Source organism: Rattus norvegicus, chromosome 7, assembly GCF_036323735.1.
Source record: "Rattus norvegicus strain BN/NHsdMcwi chromosome 7, GRCr8, whole genome shotgun sequence".
NCBI classification, from domain to species: domain Eukaryota; kingdom Metazoa; phylum Chordata; class Mammalia; order Rodentia; family Muridae; genus Rattus; species Rattus norvegicus.
The window spans coordinates 7,274,842-7,300,038 of NC_086025.1; the positions used below are offsets into that span (position 1 = coordinate 7,274,842).

The following is a 25,197-nucleotide window of genomic DNA, read 5'->3' on the forward strand; positions in this document are numbered from 1 at the left end:
ATCACACCAGACTTCTCACCAGAAACTATGAAGGCCAGAAGATCCTGGACTGATGTCATACAGACCCTAAGAGAACACATATGCCAGCCCAGGTTACTGTATCCAGCAAAACTCTCAATTAACATTAATGGAGAAACCAAGGTATTCCATGACAAAACCAAATTTACACAATATCTTTCCACAAATCCAGCACTACAAATGATAATAAAGGGTAAAACCCAACATAAGGAGGCAAGCTAGAAGAAGCAAGAAACTAATCGTCTTGGCAACAAATCAAAGAGAATGAAAGCACACAAACATAACCTCACATCCAAATATGAATATAAAGGGAAACAATAATCACTATTCCTTAATATCTCTCAATATCAATGGCCTCAACTCCCCAATAAAAAGACATAGATTAACAAACTGGATACGCAACGAGGACCCTGCATTCTGCTGCCTACAGGAAACACACCTCAGAGACAAAGACAGACACTACCTCAGAGTGAAAGGCTGGAAAACAAATTTCCAAGCAAATGGTCAGAAGAAGAAAGCTGGAGTAGCCATTCTAATATCAAATAAAATCAATTTCCAACTAAAAGTCATCAAAAAAGATAAGGAAGGACACTTCATATTCATCAAAGGAAAAATCCACCAAGATGAACTCTCAATCCTAAATATATATGCCCCAAATACAAGGGCACCTACATACGTAAAAGAAACCTTACTAAAGCTCAAAACACACATTGCACCTCACACAATAATAGTGGGAGATTTCAACACCCCACTCTCATCAATGGACAGATCATGGAAACAGAAATTCAACAGTGATGTCGACAGACTAAGAGAAGTCATGAGCCAAATGGACTTAACAGATATTTATAGAACATTCTATCCTAAAGCAAAAGGATATACCTTCTTCTCAGCTCCTCATGGTACTTTCTCCAAAATTGACCATATAATTGGTCAAAAAACGGGCCTCAACAGGTACAGAAAGATAGAAATAATCCCATGCGTGCTATCGGACCACCACGGCCTAAAACTGGTCTTCAATAACAATAAGGGAAGAATGCCCACATATACGTGGAAATTGAACAATGCTCTACTCAATGATAACCTGGTCAAGGAAGAAATAAAGAAAGAAATTAAAAACTTTTTAGAATTTAATGAAAATGAATATACAACATACTCAAACTTATGGGACACAATGAAAGCTGTGCTAAGAGGAAAACTCATAGCGCTGAGTGCCTGCAGAAAGAAACAGGAAAGAGCATATGTCAGCAGCTTGACAGCACACCTAAAAGCTCTAGAACAAAAAGAAGCAAATACACCCAGGAGGAGTACAAGGCAGGAAATAATCAAACTCAGAGCTGAAATCAACCAAGTAGAAACAAAAAGGACCATAGAAAGAATCAACAGAACCAAAAGTTGGTTCTTTGAGAAAATCAACAAGATAGATAAACCCTTAGCCAGACTAACGAGAGGACACAGAGAGTGCGTCCAAATTAACAAAATCAGAAATGAAAAGGGAGACATAACTAAAGATTCAGAGGAAATTCAAAAAAATCATCAGATCTTAATATAAAAACCTATATTCAACAAAATTTGAAAATCTTCAGGAAATGGACAATTTCCTAGACAGATACCAGGTATCGAAGTTAAATCAGGAACAGATAAACCAGTTAAACAACCCCATAACTCCTAAGGAAATAGAAGCAGTCATTAAAGGTCTCCCAACCAAAAAGAGCCCAGGTCCAGACGGGTTTAGTGCAGAATTCTATCAAACCTTCATAGAAGACCTCATACCAATATTATCCAAACTATTCCACAAAATTGAAACAGATGGAGCCCTACCGAATTCCTTCTATGAAGCCACAATTACTCTTATACCTAAACCACACAAAGACACAACAAAGAAAGAGAACTTCAGACCAATTTCCCTTATGAATATCGACGCAAAAATACTCAATAAAATTCTGGCAAACCGAATTCAAGAGCACATCAAAACAATCATCCACCATGATCAAGTAGGCTTCATCCCAGGCATGCAGGGATGGTTTAATATACGGAAAACCATCAACGTGATCCATTATATAAACAAACTGAAAGAACAGAACCACATGATCATTTCATTAGATGCTGAGAAAGCATTTGACAAAATTCAACACCCCTTCATGATAAAAGTCCTGGAAAGAATAGGAATTCAAGGCCCATACCTAAACATAGTAAAAGCCATATACAGCAAACCAGTTGCTAACATTAAACTAAATGGAGAGAAACTTGAAGCAATCCCACTAAAATCAGGGACTAGACAAGGCTGCCCACTCTCTCCCTACTTATTCAATATAGTTCTTGAAGTTCTAGCCAGAGCAATCAGACAACAAAAGGAGATCAAGGGGATACAGATCGGAAAAGAAGAGGTCAAAATATCACTATTTGCAGATGACATGATAGTATATTTAAGTGATCCCAAAAGTTCCACCAGAGAACTACTAAAGCTGATAAACAACTTCAGCAAAGTGGCTGGGTATAAAATTAACTCAAATAAATCAGTTGCCTTCCTCTATACAAAAGAGAAACAAGCCGAGAAAGAAATTAGGGAAACGACACCCTTCATAATACACCCAAATAATATAAAGTACCTCGGTGTGACTTTAACCAAGCAAGTAAAAGATCTGTACAATAAGAACTTCAAGACACTGAGGAAAGAAATTGAAGAAGACCTCAGAAGATGGAAAGATCTCCCATGCTCATGGATTGGCAGGATTAATATAGTAAAAATGGCCATTTTACCAAAAGCAATATACAGATTCAATGCAATCCCCATCAAAATACCAATCCAATTCTTCAAAGAGTTAGACAGAACAATTTGCAAATTCATCTGGAATAACAAAAAAACCAGGATAGCTAAAGCTATCCTCAACAATAAAAGGACTTCAGGGGGAATCACTATCCCTGAACTCAAGCAGTATTACAGAGCAATAGTGATAAAAACTGCATGGTATTGGTACAGAGACAGACAGATAGACCAATGGAATAGAATTGAAGACCCAGAAATGAACCCACACACCTATGGTTACTTGATTTTTGACAAAGGAGCCAAAACCATCCAATGGAAAAAAGATAGCATTTTCAGCAAATGGTGCTGGTTCAACTGGAGGGCAACATGTAGAAGAATGCAGATCGATCCATGCTTATCACCCTGTACAAAGCTTAAGTCCAAGTGGATCAAGGCCCTCCACATCAAACCAGATCCACTCAAACTAATAGAAGAAAAACTAGGGAAGCATCTGGAACACATGGGCACTGGAAAAAATTTCCTGAAAAAACACCAATGGCTTATGCTCTAAGATCAAGAATCGACAAATGGGATCTCATAAAACTGCAAAGCTTCTGTAAGGCAAAGGACACTGTGGTTAGGACAAAACGGCAACCAACAGATTGGGAAAAGATCTTTACCAATCCTACAACAGATAGAGGCCTTATATCCAAAATATACAAAGAACTCAAGAAGTTAGACCGCAGGGAAACAAATAACCCTATTAAAAAATGGGGTTCAGAGCTAAACAAAGAATTCACAGCTGAGGAATGCCGAATGGCTGAGAAACACCTAAAGAAATGTTCAACATCTTTAGTCATAAGGGAAATGCAAATCAAAACAACCCTGAGATTTCACCTCACACCAGTGAGAATGGCTACGATCAAAAACTCAGGTGACAGTAGATGCTGGCGAGGATGTGGAGAAAGAGGAACACTCCTCCATTGTTGGTGGGATTGCAGACTGGTAAAACCATTCTGGAAATCAGTCTGGAGGTTCCTCAGAAAATTGGACATTGAACTGCCTGAGGATCCAGCTATACCTCTCTTGGGCATATACCCAAAAGATGCCTCAACATATAAAAGAGACACGTGCTCCACTATGTTCATCGCAGCCTTATTTATAATAGCCAGAAAATGGAAAGAACCCAGATGCCCTTCAACAGAGGAATGGATACAGAAAATGTGGTACATCTACACAATGGAATATTACTCAGCTATCAAAAACAACGAGTTTATGAAATTCGTAGGCAAATGGTTGGAACTGGAAAATATCATCCTGAGTGAGCTAACCCAATCACAGAAAGACATACATGTTATGCACTCATTGATAAGTGGCTATTAGCCCAAATGCTTGAATTACCCTAGATCCCTAGAACAAACGAAACTCAAGACGGATGATCAAAATGTGAATGCTTCACTCCTTCTTTAAATGAGGAAAAAGAATACCCTTGGCAGGGAAGGGAGAGGCAAAGATTAAAACAGAGACTGAAGGAACACTCATTCAGAGCCTGCCCCACATGTGGCCCATACATATACAGCCACCCAATTAGACAAGATGGATGAAGCAAAGAAGTGCAGACCGACAGGAGCCGGATGTAGATCTCTCCTGAGAGACACAGCCAGAATACAGCAAATACAGAGGCGAATGCTAGCAGCAAACCACTGAACTGAGAATAGGTCCCCTATTGAAGGAATCAGAGAAAGAACTGGAAGAGCTTGAAGGGGCTCGAGACCCCAAAAGTACAACAAGGCCAAGCAACCAGAGCTTCCAGGGACTAAGCCACTACCTAAAGACTATACATGGACTGACCCTGGACTCTGACCCCATAGGTAGCAATGAATATCCTAGTAAGAGCACCAGTGGAAGGGGAAGCCCTGGGTCCTGCTAAGACTGAACCCCCAGTGAACTAGTCTATGGGGGGAGGGCGGCAATGGGGGAAGGTTGGGAGGGGAACACCCATAAGGAAGGGGAGGGGGGAGGGGGATGTTTGTCCGGAAACCGGGAAAGGGAATAACACTCGAAATGTATATAAGAAATACTCAAGTTAATAAAAAAAAAGTATAAAAAAAAACAAAAAAAACCCAAAAACTTTGTGAAAGAATTGGACAGGGTGGCTCCGTGGTTTGCCTGCTCAGGCTCGTTTACAATTGCCTCATGGGACAAACTTGGAAGGGACCTAGACAGAAAATTGGCGGAGAAAGATCTGCGTCTAGGAACTAAAGCCATATGGAAACTAGTCAAAAATTGCTTAGCAGATGAAGTGTGCAAGGCAGCAGTTGTAGGAGGGCAGACCACACTTGAAATATTTCGAGAAAGTATGTCAGAAACTGAACGTAGTGAGAGATTAGACGCGCGTAAGAGAAAGGACGTCCTGAGAAAGAAAAAGAGCCCTCCCATTAAGTCCTCAGATAAGGAAGGTTAAAGCTTTCAGATTCCGGCACTTCCCTCTCTACACAGCAACCGGGAGGGGGAGCCAGCATATACCCTGTGAAAGAGCTAGAAGCGCTGAACCTCGACAGTTCTGATAGTTCTGAGAATGGAATCTTAGATTCAGAGGAGGAGGCCGAGTTAGATGAGGAAGCAGCTAGATATGAGGAAGAGAAATATCACCCCGAGGAACAAAAGAAAGGTAATAAAAAGCTTCTGCCGCGGCAGTCGCCAACCGCACCCCCTCCGTATGAGGCGCGCTCTTGCGCATTCTCTTTAGTCCCCGATAGGGTGAGAAGAAAGCTGAGGATGACATTCCCGGTCTTTGAAACGCAGGAGGGTGAGCGGGTTCATGCCCCAGTCGAATATAACCAAATAAAAGTGCTGGCGGAGTCTGTCAGAAAGTACGGAGTTACAGCCAATTTCACCCTAACCATTCTTGAAAGGCTGGCCCTAAATTATTTGACACCCGCCGATTGGCAGATGATTGCAAAAGCGACCCTTGTGAACCTGGGCCAAAATATGGAATGGAAAGCGCTTTGGTATGAGGCGGCTCAAACACAGGCCAGAGCTAATGCCACGGCGTTAACGCCTGAGCAGCGAAAATGGACGTTTGAACTCTTGACAGGACAGGGTCGCTTCGCAGAGGACCAAGCTAATTACCATTGGGGTGCTTATAATCAAGTCTCCATCTCGGCCATTAAGGCCTGGAAGGCACTCACTAGGAAAGGCGGGGCCGATAATCAACTTACTCGTATCATCCAGGGACCTCAGGAACCGTTCTCAGACTTTGTAGCCAGAATGACAGAAACTGCTGGTCGAATATTTGGTGATGCGGAGCAAGCAGCACCGCTCATAGAACAGCTCGTTTACGAGCAAGCCACCCAGGAATGCCGGGCGGCTATAGCACCCAGAAAAAACAAAGGATTACAGGACTGGCTCAGAGTCTGCAGAGAACTCGGCGGGCCTCTTACTAACGCAGGCTTGGCGGCCACCATTCTCCAGTCCCGGCAACGCTCCCTTAAAGGGACAGATACAAGATCATGTTTTCGATGTGGAAAAATGGGCCATTTAAAAAGAGACTGTAGGATAACCAAGGGAGACAGGAGGCCTGCAACTATCTGTGCCCGATGTGGCAAGGGCTACCATAGGCCTGACCAGTGCCGCTCAGTGAGGGATATTAAGGGAAAACTACTCCCTCCCTTGGAAGCTCAGCCTAATGAGATGTCAAAAAACGGATCGTTGGGCCCACGGTCCCAGGGCCCTCAAAGATATGGGAACCGCTTTCAGAAAGCCATGACCCTGACAGAGGAGACTCCCCAAGAGGTGACACAAAATTGGACCTGTGTGCCGCCTCCGACTTCTTTCTAATGCCCCAGATGGGCATTCAGCCAATTCCTGCTCAGACTGTGGGGCCTTTGCCCCCAGGAACCATAGGCCTTGTCCTTGGGAGAGGATCTCTCGCCCTACAAGGACTGATAGTCCATCCAGGCCTTGTTGAAGCTCAGCACTCTCTTGATATTCAGATTCTTTGTTCAAGTCCCGATGGGGTTTTTTTCCATAAGTGAAGGAGATAGAATAGCACAGTTATTACTCCTTCCGTGCTCCCAAACCACAATACAGGATACCAACGGGCCCATGGGGTCCACTAGTAATGATTTGGCATATTTGGTGGTTCATCTTAACAACCGCCCAAAATTGAGCTTAGAAATTAATGGAAAGAAATTTGAAGGCATTCTGGATACTGGGGCTGATAAAAGTATAATTTCCTCAAAATGGTGGCCTCAATCATGGCCTACCATAAGATCTTCTCACTCGCTACAAGGCTTAGGCTACCAGTCGTGCTCTAAAATCAGCTCTGCCACTCTAACTTGGACGACTGTCGATGGCCGACAGGGACAATTTGTTCCCTATGTACTTCCCCTACCTGTTAATCTTTGGGGGAGAGATGTTATGCAGACCATGGGACTAACCTTATCTAACGAATACCCCCCACAAGTGGCCCACATGATGTCAAGGATGGGCTATAAGGAAGGGAAAGGTCTAGGGCGATTAGAACAGGGCTGTCTCACGCCCATTGAACCAGTCGCAAACCCCCATAAACAAGGCCTGGGTTTTTCCTAGGTGCCATTGAGGGTTCTATGCCCATACCCTGGCTTACAGAGGAAGCTATATGGGTTCCTCAATGGCATCTATCCTCTGAAAAATTAGAAGCTGCCACTAAATTGGTTAATGAACAATTGCAGCTTGGTCATTTAGAACCGTCCATTTCACCATGGAATACTCCTATTTTTGTGATAAAGAAAAAATCAGGAAAATGGAGACTTCTCCATGATTTGAGAGCCATTAATGCACAGATGCGTTTATTTGGCTCGATCCAACGAGTCCTACCCTTACTCTCTGCCTTACCTAAGCAATGGAAGATAATAATTATAGACATTAAGGATTGTTTCTTTTCCATCCCCTTGTGTCCACAGGACAGACAGAGGTTTGCATTTACTATACCAGCTACTAATCATCTTGAACCTGATAAGAGATTTCAGTGGAAGGTCCTACCTCAAGGCATGGCCAATAGCCCCACTATTTGTCAGCTATATGTGCAACGAGCCCTTGAACCTATAAGGAAGCAATTTCCATCTTTGCTTCTGGCTCATTACATGGATGACATTTTAATATGTGATAAAGATTTAACAACCTTACAGACCTCATATCCCATCTTAATCAAAACATTGGGACGATGGGGACTACAAGTCGCTGTAGAAAAGGTTCAAATTGCAGAAATTGGCTCATTTCTGGGATCGGTCATTTATCCTAAAAAATAGTTCCCCAGAAATTAGAGATTTGCAGAGACCATTTGCATACCTTAAATGATTTCCAAAAGTTATTGGGAGATATAAATTGGCTGAGACCATTTTTAAAGATTTCCTCTGCTGAGTTGAAGCCCTTATTTGATATTTTGGAAGGGGACTCTCATATCTCCTCTCCGAGAGCATTGACCCCAGCCGCAAACCGGGCCTTACAAGTTGTAGAAAAGGCCGTACAGGATGCTCAATTGCAGCGCATTGATGAATCCAAACCTTTTGATTTGTGCGTTTTCAAAACTATGCAATTACCAACAGCTGTCTTGTGGCAGAATGGGCCTTTATTATGGATCCATCCCAATGCATCTCCTGCTAAGATTATTGACTGGTATCCCGATGCGGTCGCTCAGCTAGCACTCTGCGGGTTGAAGGCAGCTATTACTCATTTTGGGAAAGAATCCAAAACTTTGATAGTACCATATACAGCCATTCAGGTTCAAACATTAGCTGCTACCTCAAATGCTTGGGCAGTGTTAGTTACTTCCTTTGCTGGACAGATAGATAATCATTATCCTAAACACCCCCTATTATGTTTTGCTAGATCACAACCTGTTGTTTTCCCTCGCGTCACATCCCACAGACCGTTAAAAGAAGGGATAACAGTGTATACGGATGGGTCAAAAACAGGGGTGGGAGCATATGTGGTAAATTCCCAAGTGTTCTCACGACAATATTTTGAAACCTCACCCCAAGTGGTAGAATGCCTAGTGGTTATGGAGGTCCTTGAAAAATTCCAGATGCCTCTAAATATTGTTTCAGATTCCTCCTATGTGGTCAATGCTGTTAATATCCTTGAAACCGCCGGCATAATTAAGACAACTAGCAAGGTAGCAGAGATTTTCCAAAAAATCCAAATTATTTTAATAAATAGGAGATTCCCTGTATATATTACTCATATACGGGCCCATTCTGGACTCCCTGGTCCAATGAGTTCAGGGAATGATTTGGCTGACAAAGCCACAAAAATGATAGCTGTGGCCCTGGCCTCTCCTCTAGAGGCCGCCAAAACTTTTCATGGCAATTTCCATGTTACCTCGGAAACTTTACGCCGCCGCTTCTCTATAACTAGAAAAGAGGCACGTGATATAGTCACCCAATGCCAACAGTGCTGCCAGTTCCTCCCAGTTCCTCACATCGGGGTCAACCTGAGAGGAATACAGCCATTGCAAATCTGGCAAGTGGATGTTACTCATAATTCTACTTTTGGAAAATTACAGTATGTGCATGTATCTATAGATACATGTTCTGGCATTCTACATGCCACCCCACTTACAGGAGAAAAAACAACACATGTCATTCAGCACTGCCTTGAAGCATGGAGTGCTTGGGGAAAGCCAAGATGTGTAAAAACTGACAATGGCCCTGCCTATACATCTCAAAAATTCCGTCAGTTTTGTGCTCAGATGCAAGTTACCTATCTGACGGGCCTGCCCTACAACCCTCAAGGACAGGGAATCATAGAGCACGCTCAACGGACGCTCAAATCATATTTAATAAAACAAAGAGGGGGAATTATGATAGAACTCCCCCCAACACCCCGAGTGGCCACTGCTTTGGCCCTTTTTACCTTAAATTTTTTAAATCTTGATGAAGCTGGGCAAACAGCGGCTGAGCGACACTGCTCAGAGCCCAAAAGGACAAAAGAATTAGTTAAATGGAAGGATGTATTGACAAACGAATGGAAGGGCCCGGATCCTGTTTTGATAAGATCCAGGGGAGCTGTTTGTGTTTTTCCACAGGATAATGAAAATCCAGTTTGGGTTCCGGGACGACTTACTCGGAATATCAAGACAGAGGACCGAGAAGATGACAACTCTGGTGATCCTCATGCTGATCCAGGGAGTGCCAATAAAAGTGCAGAGCGAACTAAGGTGGGGAATTATGTCAACCTTCCCCCTCCCGATGCCGGTGATGTATAATGCCCAAGTGTTTCCACGTTTCTTTACTACCAACAAAGAATTGGGACTAGCCTATTTACCACTAGATTCCCAAATAGAGCAAGTAAAAGAAAATAGGATTATTCCCCTTAAGGGCAACCTTTGTTTTGGCATATTCAACGAAATATCTTCTGATCTTCCTTGCATTATGTTGAGTAATCAATCTTCTGCTTGGTTATGGGAGGCCACATGGGGAACTGGTGAGGAAGACATTTTGGCTAACGCCAGAGTTCTCTATGGTTGGTGGCCTTACAATAACTCCTCCACCTGCCATCTCCGTCAACCAAAGTTGGCACCCTTTTGTAGAGGGACCCAGGATGAAAAACTTACTTTGCCGTGGACTGGTTGCCAGTCCCGGGACTCTGCCTGGGCAGTCCAGAATTTTTTCTCCTTCTCCCCTGATTTGGGAGGCGGAGTGAACTTCACCACCATTAATCCTAGACGGTCCAATAATAATCCCTTTGATCAATGGATGCTTTGTGGCGTTAATGGTAGCTGTACTGATCTTACACCCATGGCGATGCTACTTGGAGGAAAGGGTGAAAAGGGACGGTTATCATTTTCCTGGACGGGGAATATCCACCCTTCAGCCTCTGTCTGGACAGCTACTCGTATAAAATATAAACCTTACTGGAGCACGGGGTTTAACCCTGCTCCAGTTTGTGTCTGGCCGCCATTTGTGTGGATTATAAGTAATACCACTAAAGTTTCTAAATTGAATTGTACAGACGGTTCATGTTTTTATGCCATGTGTTGGGATGCTAGCCAATATCCCATAGCGGTAGTTACCCGTATGCCTCGCTTTATCCCGGTCCCTGTTGAGACTCCGGGGACCCTGACCTTATTTAGAGGAAAGAGAGATTTTGGCATTTCTGCGATCATTGTTGGCATTATTGCTACAACAGCAGTTGCTGCCTCAGTTACTGCTTCGGCATTGGCCTTGTCAAACACAGTACAGACAACCCAAACTATCAATGATTTATCGGCTACCGTCCCAGTGGCTCTGGACAGACAGGCCTCGGCTAATACTCAGATACAAGGAGGCCTCATGCTTGTTAACCAACGTATAGATCTGGTCCAAGAGCAACTAGACATCCTATGGCAACTGGCCCAGCTTGGCTGTGAACTAAAGCTCCCCGGCCTTTGTGTCACGTCTATACAGTATGAACAATTTACCAAAGCTGCCAATTTGTCTAAAACCCTTTCACAGCATTTGTTACAGAATTGGACCTCGGATTTTGAACAGACGCTCAGGGAATTGAGAACGGCCATCATTCAAGTAAACTCTACCCGACTGGATATGTCTTTGACAGAAGGATTGTCATCCTGGATCACCTCAGCAGTCTCTTATTTTAAGGAATGGGTGGGGGTGGGACTTTTTGGAGCAGTCCTCTGCTGCGGATTAGTGTTACTCCTCTGGTTGCTTTGCAAATTAAGATTTCAAACAAAGAGGGACAAAATTTTGATCGCCCAGGCGCTTATAGCCCTTGAACAAGGAGCATCAGCTGATATTTGGTTAACCATGCTTAAGCAATAGGTCGCCGGCTGGACAGCTCTTGCACTCCTAGAACCTCGGTTCATTGCACAGGATTAGAGTGTCCGGCTTGAGCAGCCCACGAGGGATGACGAGCTTAGCATCGCACAGGGAAGCTCTACCAAACACGCTCCCTGGAAGGCATGTCATATTACATGAGGGTATCTGCCCCAGTTTTCCCTTCCTCGAAAAAATGGCAGTGCGACGGGTCGGGAGTGCCCTGGGTCTCAACAACAGCTTAAGGGTATCTCTCTTGTACAGGTTCGCCAACTTTGTGCGAGGATATGACCTCTGCCTTCACCCTCCTATTTATGGGTGTCCTATTTGCTTAAAAACAGATAAGGGGGAGATGTGGAGGGCCGTCCTCACATTCTCCATTGTAAGATGGTGCCGATATCCGGCAGGATGCACCTAATAAAAGGGCAATACGCAAGCGCCTGGTAAATTCCTCACTCAGGGGAACACGTATGCTGTGGTACGTCATCTGGCACATCTGGCAGCGACCAGCCAGAGAGTGACACGTCCGAGGCGAGGATAGTTTCCTATATAAGGGATGGTCTTTCCCTCACTCGGGGTCTCCGTATTGTAAGCTTGTGCTCTCGCTCTCAAGATGCATTAAAGCTATTTCTGCAGAAGGATCCTTTGTGTCCTGCGTCATTCTTGCTGGCAAGACGTAGCGTGGGACAGTAGGAAACTTCACCACACCACTATCATCAATCGACAGGTCATGAAAACAGAAACTAAACAGAGACATAGAGAAACTAACAGAAGTCATGAACCAAATGGGTCTAACAAATATTTGTAGAACATTTCATGCTAAAACAAAAGAATACAATTTCTGTGCAGTACCTCTTGGTACCTTCTCAAATATTTAACATAAAATCATTCACAAAACAGGCTTCAACAGATACAAGAAGATTGAAATAATCTCATACATCCTATCAGATCACTGGGAACAAAGGCTGTACATTAATAACAACAAAAAGAACAGAAAGCTCACATACACATGGAAGTTGTACAACACTCTACTCAACTTTAACTTGGTCAAGGACAAAATAAGGAAAGAAATTAAAGACGATTTAGAATGTAATGAAAAGGGAGGCACAACATACCCAAGCTCATGGTACACAATAAAAGCAGTGCTAAGAAGAAAAACTCACAGCTCTGAGTGCCTCCATAAAGAAATTGGAGAGAGGATACACTAGCAGCTTGACAGCACACCAGAAAGATCTAGAACAATAATAAAAGAACAAATTCACCCACCAGGTAAAGACAGCAGGAAATAATCAAAGTCAGAGCTGAAATCAACCAAATGGAAACAAAAAGAACTATATAAAGAATCAACAAAACCAGAAGGTTGATCTTTGAGAAAATGAACAAGATAGATGAAGCCTTAGCCAGCATAACAAGAGGGCAGAAACACAGTATCCAAATCAACAAATCAGAAATGAAAAAGGAGAGAATACAAACGAAAATGAGGAAATTCAAAAAATTATCAGATCCTACTACAAAACTGGAAAATCTAGAAGAAATGGACAGTTTCTAGAAAGATACTAGGTACCAAAGTTACATCAAGATCAGATAAACCAGCTAAACAGTCCCACAACCCTAAAGAAATTGAAGCAGTCATTAAAAGTTTTTCAACCAAAAAAATCCCCAGGACCAGATGGGTTTAGTGCAGAATTATTTCAGACTTTCATAGAAGACCTAATACCAATACACTTGAAACTATCCCACAAAATAGAAACAGAAGGAACACTACCAAATCCATTCTTTCAAGCCACAATTACACTTATAGCTAAACCACACAAAGACATAACAAAGAAAGAGAACTTCAGACCATTTATGAATATCCTTTATCTTTTATGATCCTTTGTGAATATCAATGAAAAATTCCTCAATAAAATGTTGCAAACTGAATCCAATAACACATCAAAATGACCGTACACCATGATCAAGTAGGCTTCATCCCAGGGATGCAAGGATGTTTCAATGTACAGAAATCTAAAACATAATCCACTATATAAACAATCTCAAAAAAATCACATTATCATTTCACTATATGGTGAGAAAGGATTTGACAAAATTGAAAACTCCTTCATGATAAAAGTCTTAGAAAGATCAGGACTTCAAGGCCCATACTGAAACATTGCAAATGCAATGTATAGCAAACCAGTAGCCAACATCAAACTGAACAGAGAGAAACTTGAAGCAATCCCATTGAAATCAGGGACTACACAAGGATGCCAACTCTCTCCCAACCTATTCAATATAGTACTAAAGTCCTAGTCAGAGCAATTACACAACAAAAAGAGGTCAAAAGATACAAATTTGAAAGGAAGGAGTCAAAACATCACCATTTGCAGATGATATAATAATATACTTAAGTGACCCCAAAAATTCCAGCAGGAATTTTTACAGCTGCTAAATAATTTCAGCAAAGTTGATGAATATAAAATTAACTCAAACAAATCAGTAACCTTCCTCAATTCAAAGGATAAATAAGCTGAGAAAAAATAGGGAAACGACAACCTTCACAATAGTCACAAATGATATAAAATGACTTGCTATTCAAGCAAGTGAAAAATACAAGCAAGTTGTGTATGACAAGAACTTCAAGTCTCTGAGGAAAGAAATCAAAGAAGATCTAAGAAGATGGAAAGAACTTCCATTCTCCTACATTGGCATGATTAATGTAGGAAACATGGCCAACTTGCCAAAAGCAATCTACAGATCCATTGCAATTCCCATCAAAACTCCAACTCAATTTTTCATAGAGTTACAAAGAACAATTGGCAAAATCATTTGGAATAACAAAATCCCACTCTTCTCAGCAATAAAAGAACTTCTGGTGTAATCACCATCCCGGACCTCGAGTTGTATTACAGAGCAATTATGGAAAAAAACTGCATGATTTTGCTACAGAAACAAGCAGAGAGTTCACTAGAATAGAATTGAAGACCCAGAAATGAATCCACACATCTCTGTTCACTTGATCTTTGACAAAGGAGCTAAAACTATCCACTGGAAAAAAAAGATAGCATTTTCACCAAATGGTGCTGGTTGAACTGGAGGTCAGCATGTAGAAGCTTGCAAATTCACCCATACTTATTTCCTTGCATGAAGCTCAAGTCCAAGTGGATCAAAGACCTCCACATAAAACCAGATACACTTAAACTAATAGTAAAGAAAGTGGAGAAGAGCCTTGAACACATAGGCACAGGGGAAATTTTTCTGAACAGAACACCAATGACTTATACTCTAAAATCAAGAATCAGCAAATGAGACCTCATAAAATTCCAAACCTTAGGTAAGGCAAAGGACACTGTCAAAAGGACAAAAGAGCAACCAATAAATTGTAAAAAGTTCTTTTCCAACCCTACATCTGATAGATGGCTAATATCTAACATACACAAAGAACGCAAGAAATTAGATTCCAGAGAATCAAATAACCCTTAAAAAATTGGGGTACAGATCTAAACAAAGAATTTTCAGCTGAGGAATCCTGAATGGCTGAGAAGCCCCTAAAGAATTGTTCAACATCCTTATTCATCAGGGAAATGCAAATCAAAACAACCCTGAGATACCACCTCACACCAGTCAGAATGGCTAAGATCAAAATTCATGTGACAGTAGATGCTGTCTAGGATATGGAGAAATAGGAACACTCTTCCATTTTTGGTGAAATTTCAACCTGGTACAACCATTCTGAAAATCAGTATGGTGGTTTCTCAGAAAATTGGGCATAGTATTAGCTGAGGACCCAGCTATATTGCTCCTGGGCACACAACCAAAGATGCCCCAATATATAGCAAGGATACATGCTCCACTATGTTCATAGCAGCCTTATTTATAATATCCAGAGGATAGAAATAACCCAGAAATTCCTCAACAGAGGAATGGATACAGAAAATGTAGTACATTTATACAATGGAGTATTACTCTGCTATTAAAAACAATGACTACATGAAATTCTTAGGCAAATGGATGGAACTAGAAAATATCCTGAGTGAGGATATTTTCACAAATCCACCCAGTCACAAAAGAAAAGACAAGGTATCCAATCACTGTTAAGTGGATATTTGCCCAAAAGCTTGGAATACCTAAGAAAAAATTCATATATCACATGAAGCCCAAGGAGGAAGACCAAACTGTGAATGCTTCTTTCCTTCTTTAAGAAAGAACCAAATATGGGAGGAAAGACAGAGACAAAGAGTGGAGCAGGGACTGAAGAAAAGGTAATCCAGAGACTGCCCCACCTGGGGATCCATTCCATATGCAGCCACCAAACCCAGTCACTATTGCTGATGCCAACAAGTGCTTGCTGACAGGAGCCTGATATGGGTGTCTCCTGAGATGTTCTCCCAAAACCCTACTTTTACAGATGAGGATGAGCTAACCTTTTACAGATGGATGAGCTACTTTTACAGATGAGCTAACCATTGGACTGAACAAGGGGACCCTAATGGAGAAGTTAGAGAAAAGACTGAAGGAGCTGAAAGGGTTTGCAACTCCATAGGAAGCACAACATTAACCAAGCAAACTTTACTAGAGCTCCCAGGAACTAAACCACCAACCAATGAAGAACATATGGAGGGACCCATGACTTCTGCCACATAGGTGCCATAGGATGGCATTGTCCAGCATCAATGGGATGAAAAGCTCTTGGTTCTTTTAGGCTTGTTTCTCCAATGTAGAGTAATGCTAGGGCACTAAGGTTGCCGTGGGAGGGTGAGAATGGGAGCATCCTCATAAAAGCCGGGATGAGGGGAGGGGTTATGAGAGATGGGGGAAATGGATAACATTTTAAATGTAAATACATAAAATATCCAAGAAAATAAATTTATTTTAAAAACTATAATAATGAACATAAAAATCCAGAGATTATCTTTATTGAAATGATTATCTAAAATAAATATTTCCAATGGATTCTATTAGTTCTCAAATCAAAGTCAATTTCCTACATCATAGTTTCATGTTACATTCAGTTTTTCTTTTTCCTTACTCTTTGACTCAATTTTTCATCCATCTCTACACTCTCATTTTATGATGTTGACACTTAACTATAATTTTTGTATTATTTTGTTGAGAATTTCATGTTCACATAAGGTCTATTTTAATCATATTTATTTCATGCTCCTCCCCCAACTGCTTCAAAATTCATACTAATATTTTTTGAAGAATACTTATCAGTAATTCAGTCATTCAGTGCACTATGAGCTTGTTTTTATGTGATTAGAATAACAATGTGCATTTTTTTTGTTTTGTAAATAATTTTTTTTTATTATTAACTTGAGTATTTCTTATATACATTTCGAGTGTTATTCCCTTTCCCAGTTTCCGGGCAAACATCCCCCTCCCCCCTCCCCTTTCTTATCGGTGTTCCCCTTCCCACCCTCCCCCCATTGTCCCCCTCCCCCCAACAGTCTAGTTCACTGGGGGTTCAGTCTTAGCAGGACCCAGGGCTTCCCCTTCCACTGGTGCTCTTACTAGGATATTCATTGCTACCTATGAGGTCAGAGTCCAGGGTCAGTCCATGTATAGTCTTTAGGTAGTGGCTTAGTCCCTGGAAGCTCTGGTTGCTTGGCATTGTTGTACATATGGGGTCTCGAGCCCCTTCAAGCTCTTCCAGTTCTTTCTCTGATTGCTTCAACGGGGGTCCTATTCTCAGTTCAGTGGTTTGCTGCTGGTATTCGCCTCTGTATTTGCTGTATTCTGGCTGTGTCTCTCAGGAGCGATCTACATCCGGCTCCTGTCGGTCTGCACTTCTTTGCTTCATCCATCTTGTCTAATTGGATGGCTGTATATGCATGTGCATTTAAAACATTTACAAAAGAACTGTGTTATAACAAACACATTATGCCAAAGTGTTTATGATATTTCTTTGCTTTATTATTAATGACTTAAATTCTATCTCTGAGTTAAGTTGATGATTAACACTCCCTCTGAACTCTAAAGTTTCTACCCCATTTCACAATTGCCAAATAATTGGGAATTTTAAGGCAATAAAAATTCTGTTTAAGGCAATAAAATTTCTGTTCCCTCTCAAATTTCAATTCATACATTTTATGTCTTTATCTGTAACAATTTTTTTGGTATTTGCTTCATCTTTGTTTTCAATTTTCTTGCTTCCAATTCATTAATTGAAATTTCACTATAAGAATTTATCTTTGCTCTATTACATTTTAGGTAATTGATAGGAGTCAGTGTAAGAATGTTCATTGTGGTGCTTAAATTTTAATATTATTGTTATGTAATTTCTTGCTCAAATGGTCTGAGTGGTTTTGCTGTCATTATTTTGGGCAACTCTATCTTTTAAATCCCTTCCATTATTTATTTTTAGTTCTAAAAGATATCCCAGAATGTTTTCCTCCCTGACTCTGTAAACAGCCATGAAACGTGAAGAGAACAATGGAAGTAGAATTTACTGATTTGAAACATTAAGGAACACGTGTCTAAGAATGCAATTCCTACAATGAGAAAATAAATCATTATGTGATGGTGACCTTTTAAAAATTATTTAAAATATCTTCTCTAGACATTGGACAGCTCTTTACTTTGCTGTGCTAATGACTGTCACGAAAGTTTATATTTTAGCAATACTCATATATGCAGTGATAAACCCAGAAGTAAATAAAAAATTAATTTCTTGATAAATAATAAGGGTATATGATTTTATTGGTGGTAGTTTTCACAGCATGTGGAATGAATACATTTGTTATTTTTAAATTACCTTTTCCTAAATACTCTGCTTGTAATTTTTTTCTTTCTGAAGGCCCAGGGATCATATCCCAACGGTCCTCAACCTTTTTAGTCTCTCATTCAGCTACAAAAGAATCAAATTTGGACCAAGGATAAAAGTGGCTCAGTTTGAGGTAAGAGAGCATTGGTGATGGCTGAACTTACTTAGTGATTTGTGGTCTTTATGAATATTTTATGCATAGCTTCACACACATTTGTGCATTTTTATTGATTGGGCAAATACATAAAATATGAGTTGTAAGACATTGTCAAATGTAGAAATACTTAAATGATTTAGAATTAGAGCTTAAATTTGTAAAATATGTCAAATTATGATTTTTGTTCTGTTATTCTCCTTTCCCAAGAAGTCTATTTTATTAGTGTTCCTCCTTATTGAATCTGAAACCAGTTTCTTCATAGCCTATCAAATGATTGTTTAGCCTTTGTATTCTGCCATGTAAAGGAACAGAATCAAATGTGTGAGTATTATAAATTATTAAGAAGATAATTTTTCTTCATCAGAAGTGAATTCTAACATTTTTTTGGAAATATTTAGAATTTTTTTCTTGACCCTTTAGCTGCATATAAAACATGGTCTTATCACTTTCTGAAAGGGAATTATTTGTTGCCAAAGAAAATTTATTGTATAGTTTTCTTATTTATTTACATATATAATTATATGTAACCATGAACAAATATCACTATAAATAAGGATAGATAACCATATACATATCACTAGTGATTGTAAAAGATTTTATGTTAGTAAATATACTAAATATATTTTTCTTGTGGAAAGATAACCTATTGTTTATCTAATAGATAATATCACTTATTAATACAAATTATTTGTCTAATGGCATCCTTCCATTACCTTGGCACTTAGGAGGCAGAGGCAGGAGGATTATCACAAGTTGAAAAGTAGCCAGAGTTACAGAGCAAGATCATCTTAAAAGAGCAACAAAATTTAATTTGATCTCAGTTTTTAATTTTTCATTCAGTGCACTCAAGAATACAGTTGCAAACAGGAACTCAAAGTAGCCAGGCATGTCTGAACTGAGTCTACCCAAGAGTAATCCCTATCGAGAGTTAGATCCACGTTGAGTAGAGTTCAGGAGGCTCTACCCTCACTGCTGAAACAGTTGTTATTGATAGTTTCTAGAAGAGGGAAAACTGATGACTTCAGCTGTGAACTCACTGAGAACCCATTGGACTCAAATCTACAGTTCTAATCCCATAATCACACAGATGGACCTGGTTAAATTAAATTGTTCACAAAATGAAAGTTAAGCCATGAATTTGAGAAAGTAACTATTAGAGCTAAGGGGAGGGAGATTGATAGGAATAGAAGAGAGATGAGAGAATGGAAGAGAAAGAGTAAGAGTACATTACATCCATTAAGGAAACTCTAAACACATACACATATGTAACAATTTACAAACTGTGCATACTGTATTTAGGAATATATGCATATAAAAATAATTAATGAAAAAGAGGTAATGTATTTTAAAAGAGTAAGCAATGTTGTATAGAAAGATTTGGAGAAATAATATGAAGGGAAAATTACATAATTATATTATATAATCTCAAAATAAAAGAAAAAAATTCAAGGAAAAAATTTAAAAGTTCTGTTCTGTCAAAAATAATCAAATAACAGAAATTTCTTTTATCAATATTCTTTAGTAAATGTAATTTCCTGAATAGTCTTTTCATACAATTTTACTTATTTGTTTTGTATGGAGATGGTTAGGAATCATGAATACGACAGCATATGCATGGAACCTGAAATCAGTTCTCTTTAGTCCACCATGTATGTGTCAGGGATCAAACAGACTGTCAAGTTCAGCAACACATTCCTACCCCCTAAGACATCTTTTCAGTATTGATTAATACTTCTTAACTTAAACATATTTGTTCTAATTAATAATTATATTATCAAATTAGAAAATTAAAATTAATGTCTTCTAGGTGTATATGACACTGTAATAATTTTCATGGAGAAAAATACCATTACTGGTGAATTAATAGTAAAATATCAAGTTTACTTGATATTTTATAATTTTTATTTATAATTAATATTTACATGAATATAAACTTTTAAATAGAATTTGTACATAATTTTAATGTTCTCAATTGATATTCATGCACAAACAAAATATAGAAGCTAATACAGTCAAATGTGGTTAAACATAATTTGAATTAGTAGATAAGTTTATTTTCTTGACAGCAAAATTGAGATTATTTATATAACAGCATTTTAAGCCAGCAGTGAAGAACTGTAAAGCATATTTTAACCATTAAAATGAATATAGCTGTCATGTATAAAATCATCAAAAATTTTAAAATTAATTAAAAGTTAGTTTATTTGATTTTATAACAACCTGCAAATTTTTGCGAAAAATTATTTTTACAAAAGTTTCAACTGCCCATGTTATAATATTCAAAACACTAAAATTTTCCTGATACAATTCAATTTTATAGTCTGCTTTCCTCACTTGGCAAAACTTGACTTTGCTTTATTCATACAAAATAATTTTCAAATATCTACTTTCATAAACACATAATTTGTGACTATAACTAACATATATGATATAAAATAATATGTCAGTCTTCTTGGTGAAAAATGGTAACATTAGAAGAACTTTTACATTTTCTTGCATAGAAAAAGCATATCTTCTAAATATGTCCTCAATTTGTAGATAGAAAATACTTTATAGTTATGGAGGATTGCATTACTAAAATAGAGATAATTATTTGAATATAAGTTTCATTAATTTTAACAAAAGTAGTAATACAAATTTAAAGATAAGTTTAAATATATTTTTGCAAAAAACTTGACAATATCTATATAATTTTTCTACCTTTTATAAGAGAGGATCAGGGATTGCAACTGGAGCTTACTCTAATTTACTTAGTTTTAAATTAAAGAATTAAGTATACATTTTGAAATAACTAGAAAATAATTTTTCTTCCTGATTTATTGTCATATACTTAATCAGATTTGAATAAAATATGTTATTCTTTATGGGTTTGGTACAAAACATTGTATGTACTGCTAAACTTGAAGTGACATTGTAAAGCACTTATAGGACAAGATTTTGAGCAAACATAAAACATAAATCATTGGCTGATAACTACGCCAATATAAAATGTTCTGGACATTCACTAAGCCTGGAACATAACACAACCTTATTGTAACACAGGAAGAGTGACTGATATGAATTCTGAACATTATTAAGAAATGAGATCAAAGTAGACAAGCAATACCACCAAACCTGAAACCTGTTTAATTCTCAGGACTCACATTGGAAAGCTAGAGCCAACAGCCACTAGTTTCTGTCTTCGTCTGATCTGCACACTTGCACCATGACTCACGTTCCATTCCCATGACAGAAAATTAAATAAATAAAAATGTAGTAGAGGTTGTTGTTTTATCTCTTTAATTGAGTAAGCCAAAATATTGAAGCTTCAGTAGGCATATAATGATATTTTTAAAATGGTAGAGTGGCGATAAATAAGAAGTACAAATAAAGAAAGAGGTGATAACAACCAAGGTTAGGTTTTGTTAATTTATTTTAGAGATTATGAGGTAATTAAACTTTTTTCTCCTTCCCTTTCTCCCTCCAGATGCTCAAATATACATTTTTCCTTCAAATTCCTGGCCGCATTTCTCACTAATGTTACTGCATGCATATATGAATTCGTATATACATATATGTTCCTAAATATAAGGACTTCAGTTTCAATATGATAGTTCATCTTTTGGTTTATATTTATCTGTTTATTGAAAATTTGACTAAAATGCTAACTTTAAAGTAAGCATTTTTTCTAAAAATTCACCAGTATATAATTATTGTATGAAATTATGACTTTCATAACAGTATTTTCATTCAGCTGTAGAATATATTTTAAATATATTTACAGTCCATTGCCTCTCTGAGTTACTGTCATTTTCCCCTCTTACTTTTATATCACATATATATATGCATATTTCTTTAGAAATCTATGAAATTATGGCAGCTGCTAATTAATTCAGAGAATAAAATCAGAACAGAAAATAAGGAATCATCAGCCAGTGAGAAAGTATGTACTGATATAATTTAGAAGTATCACCCAGTCTCCAAGTACGGAGACAAGTCAATACATCTAGGGCTTTTGTTGTTCTAGTATAATTAACTTTCAAAATGAAAAGTATAGAAAAAAGGTTCAGAATTTGAATCATTTTTTAGTTGTGGATTCTGATTTTATATTGAAACCAAATTAAATTTCACTTCAACCCTTTGATATTGTTATTCGCTCTTTTGACTTGCCTGACATTAATGATGGCAAACCACTCATCAGTGACAAAGTTCATTCTTCTTGGATTGACAAATGATGCCAACCTTCAAGCTGTGCTTTTTCTCTTTCTGCTTTTAACTTATATCTTAAGTGTCATGGGGAACTCAGCCATCATTCTGTTGACTCTGCTGGATTACCGCCTCCAGACACCTATGTATTTCTTCCTCCGAAATTTTGCATTTTTGGAGATATCTTTTACCTCTGTCTTTGTTCCCAAAATGCTAATCAATATTGGAACCGGAGACAAGACTATTTCCTTTGCTGGTTGCTTCACACAGTATTTTTTTGCAATCCTTCTGGGAGCAACTGAATTTTACCTCTTAGCAGTGATGTCCTATGACCGCTATGTTGCCATTTGCAGACCCCTGCATTACACAACAGTCATGAACAGGAAACTTTGCTTTCAACTAGTTTTAAGTTCCTGGTTATCTGGTTTTATAGTTGTTGTTGTGCCACATGCAATGACTCTTCAGTTGCCTTTCTGTGCATCTAACATCATCAATCATTATTGCTGTGACTACACTATATTGCTACATTTATCTTGTTCAGACACACACTTCATAGAAGTGATCCAGTTCCTCCTGGCTACTGTGACCCTCATCTTCACCTTGCTGCTAGTGGTTCTCTCCTACACATACATCATCAAGACCATTTTGAGGATCCCCTGTATTCAACAGAGAAAGAAAGCTTTTTCTACATGTTCCTCTCACATGATAGTTGTCTCACTTTCTTATGGAAGCTGTATTTTCATGTATATAAATCCTTCTTTTAAAGATGCAGCAAATTTTAATAAGAGAGTAGCTGTTTTAAATACCTCTGTTGCACCTCTGTTAAACCCATTCATCTACACTCTTAGAAACAAGCAAGTGAAAATAGCCTTCAAAGATATGGTGAGGAAGGCTATAAGTTTCTTTAAAAAGTAGGACACTTTGAGGCTTAGTAATAAGGAAATAAAGGTTTAGAATATTACAATGCACATACTTATATTACTCACTCTTTTAATTAGGCCATCTTTCTTCTATCAAGACAGTATTTGTGTTCCTGTGTATTCTGAATGGTTTTTATTTAAATCTCACTTGAAAATTAAAATTATTATTTTATGCACATGGATGCTTTTCTGTACATATGTGTAGATGGAATGTAGATCTTTGTGTGTGTCTCTGTGTGTATTTAAATATATATATTTACAGTAGGAAAACTAGAAATATTAAACATACATGCTTGTCCCTTGAAAGGGATAGATGTATAACGTATTTTCTACTCAGACGTCTGGGAAGAAATGTGAATAATACCCTGGGGAACGTTGTGCTATCTCTGTGGCCAGGCCATGCTGGCTCCTCCAGACTGTGATTTTAAGTTTGTTTGTCTCAGTCAATATATAGCCGTATTCTCTCCCAGATCTTTATCAGAAGCTTGTTTATCTTGAGCCTGTTTCCTCAGATAACCTATAGAATTGATCTTTCTGTAAGATGCCACTTTTACTTTAAAAGAAGTTTCAATGTAGTAATGTGATAAACTTTTTGCTGTATATGGAATAGAGTTAGTTTTCATGAGTAAACTAATCTTCCAAATTGTAGTTTGTTTAAATATTACTAAAATATATAATTTGTGGTCAGACTCTTAAAGATTAGGTCAACACTTTATGGCAACACTGGTTACTGAGTCATGGTGAACCAAACTGCCTTCTTATCTAGTGTGGATTATGCGTACTTGGTACACACTGAGGCCAGAGGAGGACATCAGTTCCCTAGAACTGGAATAAGAAATGGTTTGTGAGACATCATATAGATGCCAAAAATTGAACATCAGCCCTCTGCAAAAGCTGACCGTTTTCTTAAATACTGAACCATTTCTCTAACCTAAGACCTCACTTTTAGAGGAAATGCCTGTATTAAAGTTAGGTTTGAGATGATGATTTTTAATAATTTGCTCTTTTAAAGAGTCCATTGCTATATGATGCTGAATGTATCTATACTTGTAAACATTAAACTCACAAACTAATAAATTTTGGTTGTTAACAATAGCTTAAATGACATATTGTTGGCTTTATTTTCTATACTAAAATTTAGATTTAAATTGAGTTTTTGTACAAAGGCCACTTATTAGTACTGAAACATGGTTGGTATTTGAGTTAAGGATGTTCTAGAGAAAAGAAAATCATGTGACTTTTGTCAATATTGACAGAGAATGCTATATAATGATTTCTTTTTAAATTCAATTTAATTTAATTTTATATATTCCATATTTATTCTCCTCCTGTTGACCCTCCATCCCATACCTCCTCCCTGCCAACCCTATCTCCACTAGGATGTCCCAACTCTAATCCTGCCGCAGACCTCTAACCTCCTGGGGTCTTTATGCTTAGGTGTACCTTTGAACGAACCCATAACTGAGAATCTTCTGCTGTCTATGTGTTGGGTGCCTATGTTATATGCTGCCTGGTTGGTGACCCGGTTGATTGACACTGCTGGTCCTCTTACAGGCTCACCCTACTCCTCAGCTTCTTCCAGCTTTTTCCTAATTCAACCACCATGGTCAGCAGATTATGTTCATTGCAAA

At 38.5% G+C, this 25,197-nt stretch overlaps 1 protein-coding gene across 1 annotated transcript; it reads left to right on the forward strand.

Moving 5' to 3' along the window:
• Positions 1-22,622: 22,622 nt before the first annotated feature.
• Or6c33 (olfactory receptor family 6 subfamily C member 33) lies at positions 22,623-23,561 on the forward strand. The gene has a single exon (NM_001000064.1). The coding sequence runs from the start codon at positions 22,623-22,625 to the stop codon at positions 23,559-23,561; it is 939 nt and encodes a 312-aa protein (NP_001000064.1).
• Positions 23,562-25,197: the final 1,636 nt, after the last annotated feature.

Bases quoted from the DNA above. Each gene is read 5' to 3' on its own strand.
- Or6c33 (NM_001000064.1), top strand. From the start codon at position 22,623: ATGGCAAACCACTCATCAGTGACAAAGTTCATTCTTCTTGGATTGACA.